The 19,236-nt window shown below is 46.7% G+C and overlaps 1 protein-coding gene across 1 annotated transcript in view; it reads right to left on the bottom strand.

Annotated features, from left to right (window-relative positions):
* SUSD5 (sushi domain containing 5) overlaps positions 1–19,236 on the bottom strand; it is an 83,262-nt gene that overhangs the window by 34,975 nt on the left and 29,051 nt on the right. The window contains exon 4 of the mRNA XM_071212828.1: positions 5,811–5,999. Within this exon, the coding sequence (XP_071068929.1) occupies positions 5,811–5,999 (189 nt within the window). The remainder of the gene's footprint in view (positions 1–5,810; positions 6,000–19,236) is intronic.

Below are 19,236 nucleotides of genomic sequence, written 5' to 3'. Positions count from 1 at the left end.
TGACTTTCTTCATTTTCTTATGGATTTCCTTTTCAGCTCAGATATTTTTTCATCTCAAGCTGTCTTCTACTTACGGATTTCTGCCTCGGTCACATCTAGGTATGACAGATCCAGTCCTTTAATTTTCGGAACCAATGGATTACACAAAAAATTATCAACATCAGCAAGTCAAAAGAAATGTTATGATCAGGGCACCAGCATTTTTTTTTTACTTTGCTCCGTCTACAGTGTTTTACTTGTGGGACACTATTGCACAGTGTAGCATATCATTATGTACCACAATGTTCAGAAAGCAGGAACCTTTCCCATTAGTAATCATTTTTCCTGGGCCTCAGTTCCTTCAAGTTCACACTCAGTGAAAATTTTTCTTAAACTCTGGCAGCATACTGATGGCCAATCCTAGTTTTCAGGGGTGGTGTGATTTTTCATTTCCCCTCCCCCAAGCAATATGGCTTTTAAAGAAAGTATAGGGAGTAGATGTGGCTCAAGCAGTTGGGCACTTGCCTCCCACATGGGAGTCCTGGGTTCAGTTTCTAGTGCCTCCTAAAGAAGATGAACAGATGAGTGGACATAACAAGCAGTAACAACATGCAGAGAAAACCAGCAGACACAACAAGCAGAGATAAGCAGACAGACGAGGAAGCCTCTCGGGGGGAAAAAAAGGAAGATGGAAGAATGTACATTCATGAACTTGGGGTAGGAGAAACATTAAATAGAACTAAAACACCTTATTATAAGGGAAAAGATTGATAAATTTGACATTAATTTAACATTAAAACACCAGATGGTTGTACAGGATGTGAAGCACGTGTTCATTTTCACTTTTTCTTCCTTGTGAATATCCCATTGTTCTCTATCAAATGAAAAGCATTCTTATATTTTCCTAATAAACGGAAATTAATAGTTTGTAATACCCTCTTTACCTCTAGTGTTGTTTTTGTCTTGAAGTCTGTATTATGAGATAATAATATAGCTACACTAATCTTTCAATTAATGTTTGCATTAAGTTATCACAACTTTTTACTCTCAACTTTATCTTTACATGTAAACATGTTTCTTGTACAGAGTATGTATTAGGGTTTTATACAGATATAAAACAGAGTAGTATTATTTTCTTATCTTGTCTGGCAATCTGCCTTTTCATTGGGTCATATAGCCCATAAATAATTATTGACACATTCGGTTTTAAATATTGTTTTGTAGTTTTTACTTGTCCTGTCTCTTTTGTTTACTTTCTTCATCTTTCTGGCCCTCTTTAGATTCTATTTTTCTGATTCCAATTTTTCCTTTCTATTAGTTTAGGGTTTTAAGAATTAGAACAGGGAAGCAGACTTGGCTCAATGGATGGAACATCCACCTACCACATGCAAGGTCCAGGGTTCAAACCCCGGGCCTCCTGACCCATGTGATGAGCTGGCCCACGTGCAGTGCTGATGCGCGCAAGGAGTGCCCTGCCAGGCAGGGGTGTCCCCACGTAGGGGAGCCACATGCAAGGAGTGCACCCTATAAAGAGCCACCCAAGTGTAAAAAAAAAGTGCAGCCAGTCCAGGAGTGGCACTGCACACACTGAGAGCTGATGCAACAAGATGACGCAACAAAAAGAGACACAGATTCCCGGTGCTGCTGGCAAGAATATAAGCAGACACAGAAGAACACGCAGCAAATGGACATAGAGAGCAGACAACGGGGGGTGGGGGAGGACGGGGTAGGGGAGAGAAATAAATAAATAATAAAGTCTTAAAAAAAAAGAATTTGAACATACATCCTTGACTTGTGAAAATCTAATGTTATTCTTAGTATTCAATCTCATCCAGGGTAATTAATGGACCTTACAAAACTGTCACTCCACTGACTACCTCTCAACTTGTATAATATTCATATATGTGTACGTATGTACACACATAGTAAAAAAATATTAGCAGTATTTTGTCAAGGGGACCATGAACTTAACTTTCAAATTGTAAAGTCTAAAAAATTTCCTGACAAGTTATTAGAATGAAAAAAATTGAACTGGTTTCCTAGATACAAAATAAATGTATCCATTGTATCCTATATAGAAAAGTAAACAGATAAAAACAAAATTTAAAAAATCATTTAAAATGTCAGACAATAATAAATATGGAGTATTAGAAATAAAGCTTCAGAGACATATGCAGGTCTTCTTTGGACAAAGGATCATACTTCACAGAGAGATCTTTTAAAAGAACAAATGAATAAGGAAATAAATAATATTCATAGAACGGAAGGTTCCATTTCTAAAGATGTCATTTTTTCCTCAAAACCTGTATAAATTTAAAGCAACTCCAATGAAAATCCCAAAAGCTTTCTTGAGGAAACTCGAAAGCTCATGTTTAGCATTTATTAGAAATGTAAAAGGTCCAGAAAAGCCAAAAAAATAACAAGAACCCTACCTTTTTTTTTTTTAAGGAACAAGGGTGTGACAATATGCCTCATCATTTATCGACTTATTAGTTCTACAGTAATTGTCAGCATGTTATTGGCCCAAAGATAGAGACAGACACCATTGGCACGGAATGTTCCAAAACACACCGTAATTAATGGGCTTTTCTAGATGACAGGGATGGCACTAGGGGATGGAAGGGACAATCTTTCTGAGGGACAGAGGATGACTTTATACTCATGAGGAAGTAAAAAAATGAAACTAAACCCAACTTCACACCATACTCAACACTTAGGTGCAGTAAATGATTAAATGTGAAAAGCGAAATGATAAAGCTTTGAGAAGATAATTTAACAGGCTATCTTCACAACATTGGGGTCATGAAGGATTGCTGAAGCAAGTCAGGAAAGAGTCCCAACACTAAGGATTAAAAAGGAATGGAGGGAAGTGGACTTGGCTCAGTGGTTAGGGCGTCCGCCTACCACACGGGAGGTCCACAGTTCAAACCCCAGGCCTCCTTGACCCATGTGGAGCTGGCCCATGCACAGTGCTGATGCGCGCAAGGAGTGCCATGCCACGCAGGGGTGTCCCCCGTGTAGGGGAGCCCCACGCACAAGGAGTGTGCCCCGTAAGGAGAACCGCCCAGCACGAAAGAAAGCGCAGCCTGCCCAGGAATGGCGCTGCACACACAGAGAGTTGATGCAGCAAGATGATGCAACAACAACAAAAAAAGAAACACAGATTCCCATGCCGCTGACAACAGAAGCAGACAAAAAAAAGAACACGCAGCAAATGGACACAGAGAACAGATAACTGGGGTGGGGGGGGGGGGGAGGAAGGGGAGAGAAATAAATAAAATAAATCTTAAAAAAAAAAAAGGAATGGAGGGAAGTGAATTTGGCTCAATGGATAGGGCGTCCGCCTATCACATGGGAGGTCCAGGGTTCAAACCCCGGGTCTCCTGACCCATGTGGAGCTGGCCCATGCGCAGTGCTGATGTACGCAAGGAGTGCTGTGCCATGCAGGGGTGTCCCTGGAGTAGGGGAGTCCCATGTGCAAGGAGTGCACCCCGTAAGGAGAGCCACCCCATGCAAAAAAAAAGCGCAGCTTGCCCAGGAGTGGCACTGCACACACTGAGAACTGATGCAGCAAGATGATGCAAAAAAAATAGATACAGATTCCCGGTGCCACTGACTAGAATGCAAGCGGACACAGAAGAACATACAGCGAATGGGCACAGAGAACAGACAACAGGGGTGGGGGATGGGGGGGGCAGGGAGAGAAATAAATAAATAAATCTTAAAAAAAAAGATAAAGCTAGATGACTGCTCACTTGTGTTCTAGCACCAGTCTCAGCCTGGAAATTGTTACCAAGTTAAATAAATACATTGAGAGGAAGCTCTCAGAAGCTTCTGTAACAATTTGACAGAGTAATTTGATGTCTATTTAATCTAGCAAAATACGTTTATGTTTGGACTATCTTTGTTTTTTCAACTTAATTTTTTACATTAATTCGCTTTCATTGTATTTTAGCAAAGAATCAGTCTGCCAATTACTGGGGAAAAAATTTCAAGTGGTCCACAGAGAGTTTGAGAAGCAGTGAAAGCAAACCATTAAAAAAAGCAGCATACCAGCTATTTGTTAAAAGACACTTCAAGAGGAAAAAAGAGCCACAGAATGGGGAAAAGATTTTGCAATACATTAATTAAGGAAGTTTTGTGTAAAAAACAATGATAAAATATGTAAGGAATCATTGCATAGTAATTAGGAAAATGGGCAAAAAACCCTGAACAGACACTTTCCGTGGGGAAATTTTAACGCCTCCCCACATGGGGTAAGTGTTCAATCTCAGCATCATTCAAGACATGAATATCACAGCTACAACAACCCCAGAGCCACTGAATTGGCCGAAACTAAAACGACTCACAAAACTAGGGGTTGGGGAGCGTGTTGAACCCAGCTCTCATACAAGGCTGGTGGAGGTGTGGGGGGTATATGGGCACCTCTTATATTTTTTATTGTACCATTTTCTGTGATCTGTGTATCTTTAAAAAAAAAAAGACAAATAAAAATTTAAAAAAAAAATGACATCAAATGACAGAGAAAACAAAAAAACTTCAGAAAACTCTCCGGCGGTATCCCCTATTGCTGAACGTACACATCCCCCATGGGTGGGACCCCACTCGCAGGAACCGAGGGAAAGGAGTTTGCCCGTGGACTGAATGATGTGGCTAGTACACACAGCAGCCTAGTTTGTAATAACTGCAAAATGCACCAAACCCAAATGCTCACCGACCGCAGAAGGGATAAGCGAATGGCAGCGTTTTCACACTAGGGACAGGAAACAGCAGTGAAGACAAAGGACCGTGGCTTCAGGCAGCAGTGTGGATGAATCTTTCCATAGCACGGTGCCCTGGCTCTCCTCCCCAGCCCCCCGCAGGGTCTACGGGACAGACTCTCCTATAAATCTAGTACGACTGCGGTGCTGGAGTCGCTCGGGTCTATAGAGCCAGACTCTGCGTGGTACCCAGATATTGTGGGAAGGAAGGGAAGGGCCCCCCTAAGGAGTGTCGGGCTGAGAGGAGCCTGTGAAGTGGGAACAAGTCAGGGCCTGGCATGGGTCAGAGGTGGAGGGGTCCCTGGTCCCAGTGGAGCTGCCAGAGTGCCCTGCTGGGTGCTTTGTCCTGGGCGGCTGGGGACTATGGCTGGAAACAGGGGGGTCGCTGCCGTCAAAATTCCCAGGGGCTGGGTCGAGGGGGCCTGTAGGACCCTAAGACTCCCGGGGAATAGGGACAAGCAGGGAGAGGGGGAATCAGGTCAAGTTTTGGAAGCTCAACCCCAGGAGTCTTTTTAATCTCAACTAAATACTCAGGCTGATATGACTAGAACAGGCCACCCCGGCACAGAGGCTGCAGGCCAGAAATATATCCAGGCAGCGGGGCAGCGGCAGGCAAGTCTCTTCCCCATCTCCAACCCCCACACCCCCATAAGGCACAGTTTCCAGGGCCCCCCGTCTCAAGACTCAACCGCACTCAGGCAAGTCCAATGCTGGACTTCCTATCAAGTATTTAGAATTCAGTTACATTCCTCCCAGCCCAGGGCACCGATCTGGGTTCCTTTTTCCTATCAACAATGTTGCATGGTACCACAGTCCCCATTCCACTTTTATCAGGTTTCCAGGGAGGAGAGGTCGAAGATTTGTCCTTGGAGAAGAAAAGTAGGTGTTGCTAGCCCTTTACCCACAGGACAGAAGATGGCATTCAAAATGCTGCAGGAACACCCGGGTGGAGATGGGGCCAGGTTCAGAGTTCAGGGGAGAGGTCTGAAAGCCTATTTTCAAAGGAACCTTTCGAGAAGCACCCATCCCATGCAGCCAGCAACAGCGGGCCGACGCCCTGGGGCAGCTTACCTTTCCCGCAGGCCTGCACCAGGCCGTACCACTCCCCGCAGCTGTTACACAGCAAGGTGAAGGCGGTTTCTCGACGGCCCGTGACGTGGCCCGGGGCGCACACGTACAGCAGCTCATCCCCCATTTCCAAGCCGGTGCGTCCCTGCAGGACGGTGTGGGGAAACGAAGGCGGATCTCCACACGGCTTGTCTGGGGAGAAGGAATCACAGTAAGGTTTCCCAAACTACGCAGAACTTTTTCAGCCCGTGAGAAAACACATCTAAGAACAAGTCTCCCCTTTTTGGGTGCTGCCTGGGCCCTGAACTGCAATAGCTGGATGACTGCTTGGTGTTGGGGGGCTGTGGACCCAAGACCAGCTGTTTCTGGTTCACTGTCATTTCCAGCACCTGGCAGAATGCCTGACACAGTGAGGCACTCAAAAATTCTTGTTGAGGGAAGCGGACTTGGCCCAGTGGATAGGGCGTCCGTCTACCACATGGGAGGTCCACAGTTCAAACCCCGGGCCTCCTTGACCCGTGTGGAGCTGGCCCATGCGCAGTGCTGATGCATGCAAGGAGTGCTGTGCCACGCAGGGGTGTCCCCCACGTAGGGGAGCCCCATGTGCAAGGACTGCACCCCATCAGGAGAGCTGCCCATCTCGAAAGAAAGTGCAGCCTGCCCAGGAATGGCACCGCACACACAGAGAGCTGACACAACAAGATGACTCAACAAAAATACACACAGATTCCCATGCCGCTGACAACAACAGCAGCGGACAAAGAAGAAGACGCAGCAAATAGACACAGAGAACAGACAACCAGGGTGGGGGGGGGAGGGGAGAGAAATTAATAAATAAATAAATCTTAAAAAAAAAACTTGTTGAGTGAATAAAAGAACTGCTACAACTTTGTATTTTAAAGTTTCCAGGCAACACTAGGTGAAAGAGGTCAGAGATGTATGCCTAGCTGCAAGCAACTTTTAGCTTTTTTTTTTTTAGGTAAATGAATAGGTGCCCTTTGTTAATATCTAGAATACTCTATACAGAAATATAGAGTACAGCAAAAGGTGTGTCTTTCCTTCCCAATCTTAACACCAATGGTAAACAGTTAATTGGTATGTGCACATAAATACACACACATATAGTTTTTAAAAAATATGTTAAATTACATCCTATGTATTACTAAGTACCCTGCTTTTTTAATGTCTGAGAGCTCTTCCCACACTAGTACTAAAATCTCTCAATATTTTGAAAGGCTGCATTGAAGCACACATTATTTAATCAATAGACATGTATGTTGATTAACACTCTTTCCACCTTCGCGAACAATTCTGCAATGAACATCCTCATATGTGCATCTTTGCACACAGCTCATTTCTCCAGGATAAACTGCCCGTAGTGGAACTACTGGGTCAAAGGGATGCAGTAATTTTTTTTTCAAAACATAATTTGTAATTTAAATTTATTTTTTCTAATTTTTCTATATTGTTTTCCTTTAGTCCCTATACAGTCCAACTAAACGAGACCCACACGGCTTAAAAGATGACCAGCTGGGGAAAGAGGAAAAGAGAAAATCCAGCTTGTGCCTTAAACCGCCGCGATTGGCCTGACAGCTTGCAGTTTGGGCAGCACTTTCTCCAAGATCGTCGTTGCTTCGCACTTTCTTTAACGAGAGGGAGATTTTGAATGAAAAAGACTGTGGCTGTCCCTGGAGAAGACAGCACACGGTGCCACATTTTAACCACCGCCGCCTTGGCCACCAAGTCCAGGAGATCCAGGAGGGACAGGCGGCCACCCTGAAAGCTGCCCCACCTCTAGGGGCACCCACCGAGCAGGTGGGTTCTCTTGGTCTGAACAGGGCACCCCGCGAAGAATGGACCCAAGCCATCGGCCTGGGTGGGTCAGGCTGGACTGAAGTCCAGCTGGTATTCTCGGGGGGCAAGAGTCTCCCCTTCTCTCTCCATCATCTCAGTGCCCACGGCTGGAGGCGCCATTCTTTCTCCTTCTGCCAGGATCTTGTTTCGGGACCCTGGAGGCTCCTCGTCCAATACTCGCTTTCCAAGCTAAACACCTTCAAAAGTTTTCAGAGGCATGCAGATCAGTCTGCAGAACACCACACCAGTTCCTTGGAAGGAAAAGCCAGGAGCAGAGAGGAACTGCATGGTGAGTGGAGAAAGGAGAACTTCGGGCCAGTTCACAACCACCAGACTCACAGGACCTTCCCCCCAAGGGTTAATTTCCAGAACAACACGGGCTGGACCGCGGCTCAGGAAAACCACAATAACGCTCCTGAGAGTCTGGGTCCACAGACCAGACGCTTTGGGATTTCCCACAAACGTGCGAGACAGGAAACACGCCGCTTCGTGGCTGGTCCAGGGCAACGGTGCCAGGTGTTCAACGCAGGGCGCCGAGGAACGCCGCTCACACCCAGGTGCAATCTGAATGCGTTCCCTTCACCAACCTTCCCAATCCTGAATCTCACGAGAAAGCAACGGAAAACAGCCGGCTATCCACCTAGGCCCTCTTTTTGTCTCCAGGGGGACGTATTGAGGCAGCCTTTCCTGCTATTTCTCAATTATCCTGCAGGCAGGAGCTGTGGTTTGTGGGTTTCTCGGACCTTGGAGCCGGGCTCAACAGTTTCACCACCACGAGCGATTGCTATTATTTTCCCTTCCAAGGAAAGCAGATGTTAGAAAAGATCTTGACTCGCAAACCCATGCCTATTAATAAACAATTATCCTTTTTCCATTTAAAAAGGCACGTAGAGCTGCCCATCAGACTGGTGCGTACACAAAGAGTTAGGAACTCATGTAGGAAATTCAGTGCTTTTGAGAAATGTGAAGGCTTCCATAGTTTGAAATGCTATAGAAGAGCCTGCAGACTTCCGTTATTGTTTCACAAATCAAAGATTTGGAACTTTGGACACAAATGCCCTCCCTTTTGGTACTACTCAAGCGATTGAAGAATTCATCTTTCGTGTCCGTCTGTCCAGTGTCACCCACCTCATGGCACCCAATGCACCAGCATTTCCCACCCCATGGTACTCGAACTCTCCAGATCGGTGGCTCTTAAATTCAGGCACACCTTAGAATCACAGGGAGGGCTTGTAAAACCAGACCGCAGTGTTTTTGAGTTTTTTTGACTCAGTAAGTCTGGGTTGGGGCCCAAGATTTTGCATTTCTAGTAAGTTCTCAAGCAGGGCTGATGCAGCCAGCCCAGGGAACAGACTTGGAGAACCACTGCTCCAGACCAAATTCTACGTTCGATAGCAGCAAAATTAATATATGGTGATGGGAATCAGCACAGAAATTGCCTCTGGCCTGCTGGCGGCGGTAGGGACTGAGGATTATGGGAAAAGGGCTCGAGGGAACTTTCTGAGGTGAAAGCAGTTCTCTACTTTGATTAGGCATTGATTACACAGGTGTATGCCTTTGTCAGCACTCATCAAACTTAAGACCCTTGCATTTTGCCGATGTAAATTATACCTCAATAAAATAACCTAATTTTAAAAATTTCCCATCAAGGAAATCTGAAACATATTCATCATGAGGTATAAATGGTTGAAAATTATTCACAATCCACAACCTCTCCCAAGAGGATTTGCATTTGACAAGGATTCATATCTTAAGACAGTGAGTTCCAACCGGCAGGCCTTTTACCCCGGAAGTACAACAGTATTTATGAGAGTTCATATGCAAATGAATCCTGCATCAATCAACAAATCAAAATCAACTACTATCACATGGTAATCTTCGTGATACTAGTTCCTGAGTTTCCCCTTCTAAAATAATTCTTTAAAACATTTTTCTAGAAGGGAAGCCGATGTGGCTCAGTGGTTGAGCACGGGCTTCCCACAAACGTGCTCCCAGGTTCAATCTCTGGCCCCTGGTACCTCAAAAATAAATATAAATATACATATATTTTTTTCTAGAATGAAATGGTATATTATCTGGAATTTACTCTGAAATATCTCAACAGGAGAAAAACATTGGGGGAATTAGATGAAACTAAATTTGCAAAATATAATTTTTGAAGTTGGGCGATGGGCATATGGGGATTTATTTATCCTACTTTTGTGTTTGTTTATAATTTTTCATAATAAAAAGTTTCTAAATTGTCCATGTAAGTAACTATTACTCAAATTAGGAAACTTGAAAAATTCACAGGGAAAAACCATGGCAGGAAAAGTCAAAATGCTCTAACATGACTTTTACCTTTTCAGTTTTAAACACACATATTGTATTAACCCATGATGGAAATTTTCTAGCTTTATTTTTTTGAGGTACCCAGGACCTCCAATGTGGGAAGATGGTGCTCAAGCCCTGAGCCACCATCGGATCCCCTGGGCTGGCTTTTTCATTTGTTTGCCTGTTGCTTGTTGTTTTTATTTTGTTTTCAGGAGGCACTGGGGACCGAACCTGGGACCTCCCGTGGGGAAGCAGGTGCACCTGGCTGTACCTCATTTTCCTCACCTGTAAACTATGACTTAGCTGCAGCTTCCCTCCCGGCTGTTGTGAGGATTACATGAGTTAACATCGGTAAGAGCAGGTGCTCTAGCAACAGTTAGCTATTCTTCTTTCCCTGAGGTCAAGGAGCTGACATGCAAGTCCATAACCAAAGCTGCAGCCTCAGGGTCAATGGCAGTGTTGGAGATGTTTGCATGAACAGAGGCTTTATTGGGTCCTGATCCCTGCTGTCTCTGTGAGGCAAGAGCAGGGCGAGAAGGTGCGGGGGTGAGAGCTCCCGGCGGCACCTCCCAGGAGCTGTGTGACCTGAGACAAGGCACCAAACCTCTCTGTTCTTCAGGCTCCCATCTGAATAAAAAGGATGATAATACCCTCATTATGGTTTTCTTTGGTGATCAAGCGAGATAATAGATGCAGGGAATGCTCTGGAAAAACACCATTTTGGAAGTTGCTCAATGTTGGCTTTGTTAAGCTATTATTTTTAAAAAGAAAACTCAACAGTTTTAAGTGTACGCTTAACAGACTTTGATATTATATAACCAAGGTAAAAATTGGCACCCTCACCCTAAACCATCTCTTGATTGCCCTTCCCCCTGGGTTCTCCCACCCACATGACCCCATGCACTGCTGATTTACTTTCTGTCACTGGTTGTTTTGCCTTTTCTAGAGTTCCACACGCAAGGAATCATCTAGTGCGCACGTTTTGTGTTCGGCTTTCTTCTCTTAGCATAATGCTATTGAGATTCATTCATGTTTCTGCATATGTATTAGTCAGTCAAAGGGATGCTGATGCAAAATACAGAAATCTGCTGGGCGTTACAAAGGGTATTTATCTGGGGTAGGAGCTTACAGATACCAGGCCATAAAGCAGAAGTTACTTCCCTCACCAAAGCCTATTTGGAGCAAGATGGCTGACGACGTCTGCCAGGGTTCAGGCTTCCTGGGTTCCCACGTTCCTGGGGCTTGCTTTTCTCGGGGTTCAAGGTTCCTTCCTTCCTGGGGCTGGCTTCTCTTTCCTCTGGGTGCTGACTTCCCAGGGCTCTAGCTTAAGTCTTCGGCATCAAACTCCAACATCCAAACTCCAACATCAGAAACCCTCACATCAAAAGCTCCAACTCCGGTGGGCGGGGACTCAATGCCCTAATGACGTGGCCCAATGAAAGCCCTAATCATAACTCAATCATGTCCAGTAACAGACCAGATTACAAATGTAAGCCAATATCTATTTTTGGAATTCATAGCCATATCCAACTGCTACAGCATGTTTCACTATTTCATTCTTTTGATTGCTAAGTAGTAATTGCTGATATGGGTATACCACAGTTTTTCGAGCCACTCACAGTCGATGGCCAATTGAGTTGCTTCCAGTCTTTGGCTTTATGATAAAGTTACTAGGAGCATTTGTAGATGCTCATATTTTCAGACGGTTGGATATTTGCATTTCTCTTGGATACAACACCTAGCTGTGGAATTGCTGGATTGTATGGTATATGCATCTTAAACTTTGCTCAATAATTTAAAAAATGTATGGGTTGACTTATTGAATGGTCATATATTTCCATTTCTCTTGGATACAACACCTAGCCATGGAATCACTAGGTTGTATGGTATATGCATCTTAAAATTTGCTCAATAATTTTAAAAAAATTCTGCATTGACTTGTTGGCAATAGTGTGACATCGAGGTAAAGAAATTATGCTATTATCATTGTATATTATGCGAGCTCGTGTGGCGCCAGATACGACTCACATTTGAGGCTCACGCTTGCTGAGGTCTTACTCTGTGCTTTGCACTGGGCTAAGTGATTTACTTGCCCTGCCCCATTTTGTCCTCTTGACAACCTTATGTCATGGATTCTAATATTATTGACAGGGCAGGTAAGTGGCAGAGCCAAGGCGCGAGCCCAGAGGTTCTGGCTATGAGCCCAAGGGGCTAACCACTGTACTCTACTGTCTCCTGGGCGTCGTTTCCTCCCAGCACGCCAGGGGTTCCTTCTGATAAATTTTCTTGTTATAATCCAGGGTGGGAAGTGCTTTGCAGGAGGACAAGTTTCAGGGTCCCTGATCTCCCACTGGACTGCACAACTAGCAGCCAGAGAGTCTGCAGAAAATGTTCAAAATTACCCCCCCCAACAAAAAAAAAGAAAAAATTAAAAAACAAGAAACATTAAAAAAAAAAATCACCCCGTGGCAGAAAATCCTGCAATAGTTTCCCATTTTCCCTTAAAATTGAGTCCACTTTCCTCAGCCTGCATCTCAAACTCTTCTCTCGGCTCTCTAGCTCTATCTTGAACGACTTTCCCCCTTGCCTGAAACCATCTAGCTCAGGGGCTCTTAACCAGGGGTCCGTGAGCTTGAATTGAATTTAAAAAAATCTATTTTTGGGAAGCGGTTGTGGCTCAACTGATAGGGCGTCCGTCTACCATATGGAGGGTCCAGGGTTCAAACCCAGGGCCTCCTGACCAGTGTGGAGCTGGCCCACGCGCAGCGCTGATGTGCGCAAGGAGTGCCTTGCCACGCAGGGGTGTCCCCCGTGTAGGGGAGCCTCATGTGCAAGGAGTGCACCTCATAAGGAGAGCCGCTCCATGCAAAGAAAGCACAGCCCACCCAGGAGTGGCGCCGCACACATGAGAGCTGACACAACATGATGACGCAACAAAAAGAGACACAGATTCCCAGTGCTGCTGACAAGAATGCAAGCAGACACAGAAGAACACACAGCGAATGGACACAGAGAGCAGACACCTGGGGGGGGGAATAAATAAATAAAAATAAATCATTAAAAAAATTTATTCTTGTGGGGACGTGTTGGTGCAATAGTTGTATTAATAACACACAGTATAGTTTGGACTTAGCAAGGGGCCCATGGTTTTCGCCTGATTGGCTAAGGGGTCCATGGAACAAAAAGCTGCGCAGCCCTGCTCTAGGCACACCGCCCCCCAAATCCACCGCCTTCTTTCCTGCCCCTGGTGAAGTGGTGACCGAGCCCGGCCTATTCTCTCCGACCCATTACCCCAAGGCCAGAGCTCTGGGAAGCCCCCAAGAGATGCGGCTGGGGCGGTGCAGAGGGAGCCCCTTTACCTGGAGGAGGGAGAGAGCTGGAAGATGGCCCCCTACTCTGCCTGCCCCGGGGACGCTGGCGTCACCAGCCACAGCCTGCAGAGTGTGAGCAGGAGGCACCCAGACTACGATGGAGGCAGATGGGTGCAGATCCTGGCCTGGAGAACCCCCACGCCCGAGCGTAAAACCCAGGCTGAGAGCAGGAGGGAGAGGTTTCTAAGGCGCATCAGAAACGCAAGAATGCATGAGCCTCGTGGGAAAAAAAAGTCAAAGCCAACCGAGTGCGGCACGTGAGCCGCGGGTGTACCCCTTGGGGCTCCACCCTGCTCGCGTGCCAGGGGGCTCGCCTCTGGATGTGTGTCCTTTCCGGGGGGCTGGGGAGGCATGTCACACACATGTGCAAAGACGAGTTTTTCAAAACACATGGCAGCTCACACTATACATCTCCCTTTTTATCAAAGATTTATTCATTTACTTATTTTCCCCCTTCCCCTCCTCCCGCTCTGCTGTTTTTGCTGTCTGTGTTCTCTTCTCATTTTCTCTCCTCTAGGATTCCCTGGGATTTGATCCTGGTGACCTCTGATGTGGAGAGAGGTTCCCTGTCAATTGTGCCACTTCGGTTCCTGGTCTCTGCTGCGCTTCACCTTGACCCTCCCCTTCGTCTCTCTTTTTGATGCGTCATCATCTTGCTGCGTGACTCACTTGCGCAGGCACTGGCTCGCCACACGGGCACTTGTGCAGGTACTGGCTCACCTTACAGACACGCTTTCTCTTCTTTTTCACCAGGAGGCCCCAGGGATTGAACCCGGGTCCTCCCATATGGTAGGTGGAGGCCTTATCACTTGAGCCACATCTGCTGAGACTTGCGGAAATGTCTTTTGGAAGATTGTCTCCATCACTGGCTCTCGCTCCATTCATCCTGCCTTCTCCCTTTCCTTTGTCTTGCAATCAAGAGTAGGGCCAAAAGTGGGGAGCACAAACACTCCATCCCCAAGATCAGCTCCTTCCACTGTCCAGAAGAGATCAAGATGGGCTGTCATGCTGGTCCTCGTTTGACATCTTTGAAGAAGATCATCATTTCCTTTCATTTTTTAAAAGATTTATTTTATTTATTTATTCCCTCCTCTCCCTCTCTCATTGTTTCTGCTTGCTGTCTGCTTGTCTTCTCTTTAGGAGGCACCGGGAATCGAACCTGGGACCTCCCGCATGGGACAGAGGTGCTCAGTTGCTTGAGCCACCTCAGCTCCCTGCTTTATTGTGTCTCTCACTGTCTTTCCTCTTTGTGTCTCTTTGTTTCATCACCTTGTTGCGTCAGCTCGCTGCACCTGCCCATCACGTCACCTCGCTGTCTTGCTCGTCTTCTCTGGGAGGCCCTGGGAACTGAACCCATTAACTCCTGTGTTGTAGGTGGGAGCTCAATTGCTTGAGCCACATCTGCTTCCCTCCGCTTATTTTCACCGAAGAGAGAGAAGACTGGAGGGTCAGGGACTCTGTATGACTTTCTCTTCTTACACATAAGCAGAAGTGTGGCTGGAAACTGCAGGCCTCAAGCAAATGCTAGAGAGGGACTGGCTGCATTCGAGGGGAGCTGCTCACTCACTGCTGCTTTGCAAGACAGGGTGGGGTTTCTTGAGCAGCATTTGACCCATGGAGGGTCCATATATATCTATCATATATTGATAAATGTATGTCTGCAGCAGTTTGATATAATTGATGAATTCCAAAGAGAAATATTGGATTATGCTTATAATCTGATCTGTACCTGGGCATGACTGAGTTATGATGAGGACGTCGCATCTCCACCCCTTGTTGGGTGGGATCTCACAGATAAAAGGCATGGCAAAGGGCAGAGTTGGGGGCTTTTAATGTTGGAGTTTTGATGTTGGAGTTTGATGCTAAAGACTTAAGCTGGAGCCCTGGGAATTCAGCACGCAGAGGAAAGAGAAGCCAGCCCCAGTACGGAAGGAAACTTGAACCCAGAGAAAAGCAAGCCCCAGGAACGTGGGAACCCAGGAAGCCTGAACCCTGGCAGACGTCGGCCGCCATCTTGCTCCAAACAGACTCTGGTAAGGGAAGTAACTTCTGCTTTATGACCTGGTATCTGTAAGCTCCTACCCCAAATAAATACCCTTTATAAAAACCAACCAATTTCTGGTATTTTGCATCAGCACCCCTTTGGCTGACTAATACAATGTCCCAGAGACTTAAATCTTTGGTCCACCCATGTGCCAGTTGAGTCTTGTATCTCAACAGAGTTGCAACACCTACTCTCCAATTCATGGGACTCACCCAGGACAACTAACAAATAGATGAAGATGGACAACACCCATCCCAAGGAACAGAGAGAGTCTACAGCTGCAAACATGACAGTTCCATCCATCTACTCCTTGGGATCTAAGCTCCCTCTCATTTAAAAGCAGAGTGGGCATCACCATCCTCAAATCCTCAAGATTGGGGAATGAACAATGGACTAGAGTAGACTTATTAGTATTCTACTATAGACTTATTGGTAGTCTAGCAAGGGAAGAATTCTTATCATTGCTATGAAGGCAGTGGCCACCAGAGGTTCTGAGGGGAGAGAGGGAAGAACGGGTGTAATATGGGGGTCTTTTCGGGATATTGGAGTTGTCCTGCATGACAGTGCCCTGATGGAAACAGGCCATTGTATATTTTGTCATAACCTACAAAATTGCGAGGGACAGTGTAAACTATAATGTCAACTGTAGTCCTTAGTTAAAACGATGCTTCAATATGTGTTCAACAATTGTAACAAATGTACCACACTAATGAAGGATGTGAATGTGGGAAAGTGTGGGAAGGGAGCGAGTGGGGCATATGGGAATCCCTTTTATTTTTTAGGTAATATTTATACAATCTAAAGCGCCTTTAAAAATAAAAAATAAAATTTAAAAAAAGTGGCTGGTCCCCTTGGGAAGCTGTGTGAGCAGAAAGCCTGGGCTTGGGAGCCAGAAAGACCCACATTCGAATCCCTTGCTAAGTGTGGCTCTGGCATCGGGTCAAAACAAGGGGCGGGCTGCAGAAGTGAAACCATTCACCGTCCAGGGGTGAGCTCCCCAACAGCCCCGGCCTGCAGCGGGGGTGTCCGAGTGGCAGCAAGGATTCAGAGAGGCGATAGAAGGAAAGCGCCTGGCGCCTGGGACAGGTTCCACAAACACTTGCGTGGCCTTTGCTCAACTGGAGCGTGCTTGGCTCTACCCTTTCTCTCTCCAGAACCCTGAGCCACATAAGGACCCTTTCTAGGAAGCTGATAATAGACCTGGTACGGTCCAGGCCTGGGGGTGCGGGCAGCAGGGAGGGGGCAGCCCTGCTTGGTGGGATGGGGTTAGTTTGCTCTGCCCTCTGCAGCCTCGGGAGACCTGCCCAGCAGCTACTCCAGCCCCCAGGGATGCTCCGTGCCTGAAGCCCCAGTACACCCAGGGGCAGCCCGAGTCTGTGATCTCTACGCTGCCAGCCTTGCCCCAGCTGTGCCTGCTGCCAGGGTCTCCTCTCCTCCCTCCATACCCATTGTCCCCAGGAAGCAAAATCCTTCCAGTTGCTCCTCAAATGCCACACCCAAGACCTCTCCCTAATTTCCCTCTTCCTTTCCATCATGGAAATGCATTCACCCCTCACCTCTCCCGACACCCTGCCAAGTCCTGCAGGGTGGGGCTGCCTCATCCATCCATCTGTCATCTTTCTCTCTCTCACTAACTAGCCACCTAAAGCACCTACAAGCTCACGCCATGGACTTCGCGTGACCCTGGATGAATAGATAAGCCAACGAATGCCAAAGCCAGGTTGATGACAATGAGCTCAGATTCCTCCACAACTGAGGAGCCCTTGAACTTAAGTTCTAGCAGCTGTTCAAAGCATTGGGATGAACTGGTTCCATTCCCATGAACACAGCTGGAGAATTTCCCCAAAGCCATTCTGCGGTGCAGGTCTCTTCCAGGCAGAGAATCGGCCACTCTCAAAAATCCCTGATTGCTCTCAAAGATAGGTGAGCATTCAGCTCTTTTTTAAGATTTTAAAAAAATTTATTCATCTCTCCCCATTCCTCGTTGCTTGCACTTGCGGTGTCTGTTCATCTTATTTCTTTAGGAGGCACTGGGAACCGAACCCGGGACCTCCGACATGGGAAGGCAGCACCTAATTGCTTAAGCCACCTCTGTTCCCTACTTTGTTGTGGCTTTCATTATGTTTTTCCTCTTCTGTCTCTTGTTGCATCATCTTGTCGCGTCAGCTCGCTGCACCTGCCTGACATGCCAGCTGGTCCTCTTTAGGAGGCAATGGGAACCTCTGCTTGCTGCTTTGTTGTGTCTCTCATCATATTTTTCTTCTTGGGTCTCTTGTGTCATCTTGCTGTGTCAGCTTGCTGTCTTCTTTAGGAGGCACTGGGAACCGAATCAAGGCCCTCCCATGTGGTAAGCAGGACCCAATTGCTTAAGCCACATCCACTTCTCTCACTTTTTCTTTTTTTAAGGTAATAATATTGTAATAATGTTTCTTGGCTTTAATACTTGTACTAGGATTATATAAGATTCATCATTGGACAAAGCTGAGTAAAGTGTACATATGCTTTTTGCCTCTTCTCTGCAAGTCTAGAATTAATTTAAAATAAAAATTTACTTTAATAAGAGACACTTGACAGTTCAAGCCAATCTAATTCACTTGTACTGACCACACATATTTGCTGAGCACCTACTATGTGCTAAGCACTGCAGAGATGACGATAATGAGTAAGCACATGAGGGGTGTATAGTTTGGTGAGAGTAATACACTAAATGAAGCTAGCCGTTTGAGAGTTCCAACCATCACAGCTCTCTTGTGATGCCATAAAGGAAGGGAGTCATTTCATTTCTGTCTTTGAGGGAAATGGAGGCAAGAGTCAAGTATGCAGGAGAAGGCGGAGGCCAGGAAGGAAACAGAAGCCTTGTGGCTGGAACAGAGAAGGTGAGAGGCGACTGAAGGCCTCCAACCCCAGCCGCCGACCCCACGGACGAGCTGCCAAGAGAAGCAGAGCCCGAGCACCCAAGCGGGGGCGGCTCATTTCATCAGCATCCTGTTGGCTAAAAATAACCTCACTTATTAGTTTAAGTGAGATCACCCCAGGGCTGGAAATTCACCGTCAGGGAAACACACACACTGGGAGGAAAATGAGCAGAGTCTACACTCACGATGGACTTGGATCCAAGAAGGAAGCACAGGAGGAAGGCTGGCCCAGGCCATGGCCCCGCTTTCCCCTCTGGGCCCCTGAGGAGGCCCAGCTCTGCCATTTGCGGGGCGCGCTCTCTCTCGACTCTTCCCTCACTGCCAGAGAGACGCAGCAGCACAGAGCCGAGTGCCGCAAAGCGTCGTCTGGGAAAAGGCCGCCTTTGGAGAGAAGACTGGGCCACAGGAGCCCCCAGTCAGGAATCACCCCCCCGTCATGTGGGAATCTCAAGGAGCCGCCCGCTCTCCTCGGCGTCCACTGAGGCGCTGCACCTTCCTTAAGCGGACGGTGTGGTCGGTAAAGGCTCCCCTGAGGAAAAGAAGCATCCCACCGAGAGGGGTAGGAGTGGGAGCCATTTTCATGCTCTTTCCTTTTTTGTTCTTGTTGTTTAAAGATTTTATTTCTCCCCTTGTTTTGGGCTTGCTGTCCACTCTCTGTGTCCATTTGCTGTGTGCTCTTCTGTGTCTGTTCATCTTCCCTTTAGGTGGCACCAGGAACTGATTCTGGCACTTGCTCAAGTGGGAGAGAGGCGCTCAATCTCTTGCTCCACCTCAGCTCCCTGGTCTGCTGTGTCTCTTATTGTTTCTCCTCTGAGTCTCTTCTTGTTGCGTCATCTTGCAGAACTGGCTCTCTCTGCTCGGGCCAGCTTGCCGCGCGGGCCAGTACTCCCCGTGGACCAGCTTGCCTTGACCATAAGGCCCTGGGAATCGAA

Source organism: Dasypus novemcinctus, chromosome 31 (genome assembly GCF_030445035.2).
Source record: "Dasypus novemcinctus isolate mDasNov1 chromosome 31, mDasNov1.1.hap2, whole genome shotgun sequence".
NCBI classification, from domain to species: Eukaryota; Metazoa; Chordata; class Mammalia; order Cingulata; family Dasypodidae; genus Dasypus; species Dasypus novemcinctus.
This window is presented reverse-complemented; position numbering and strand designations above follow the sequence as displayed.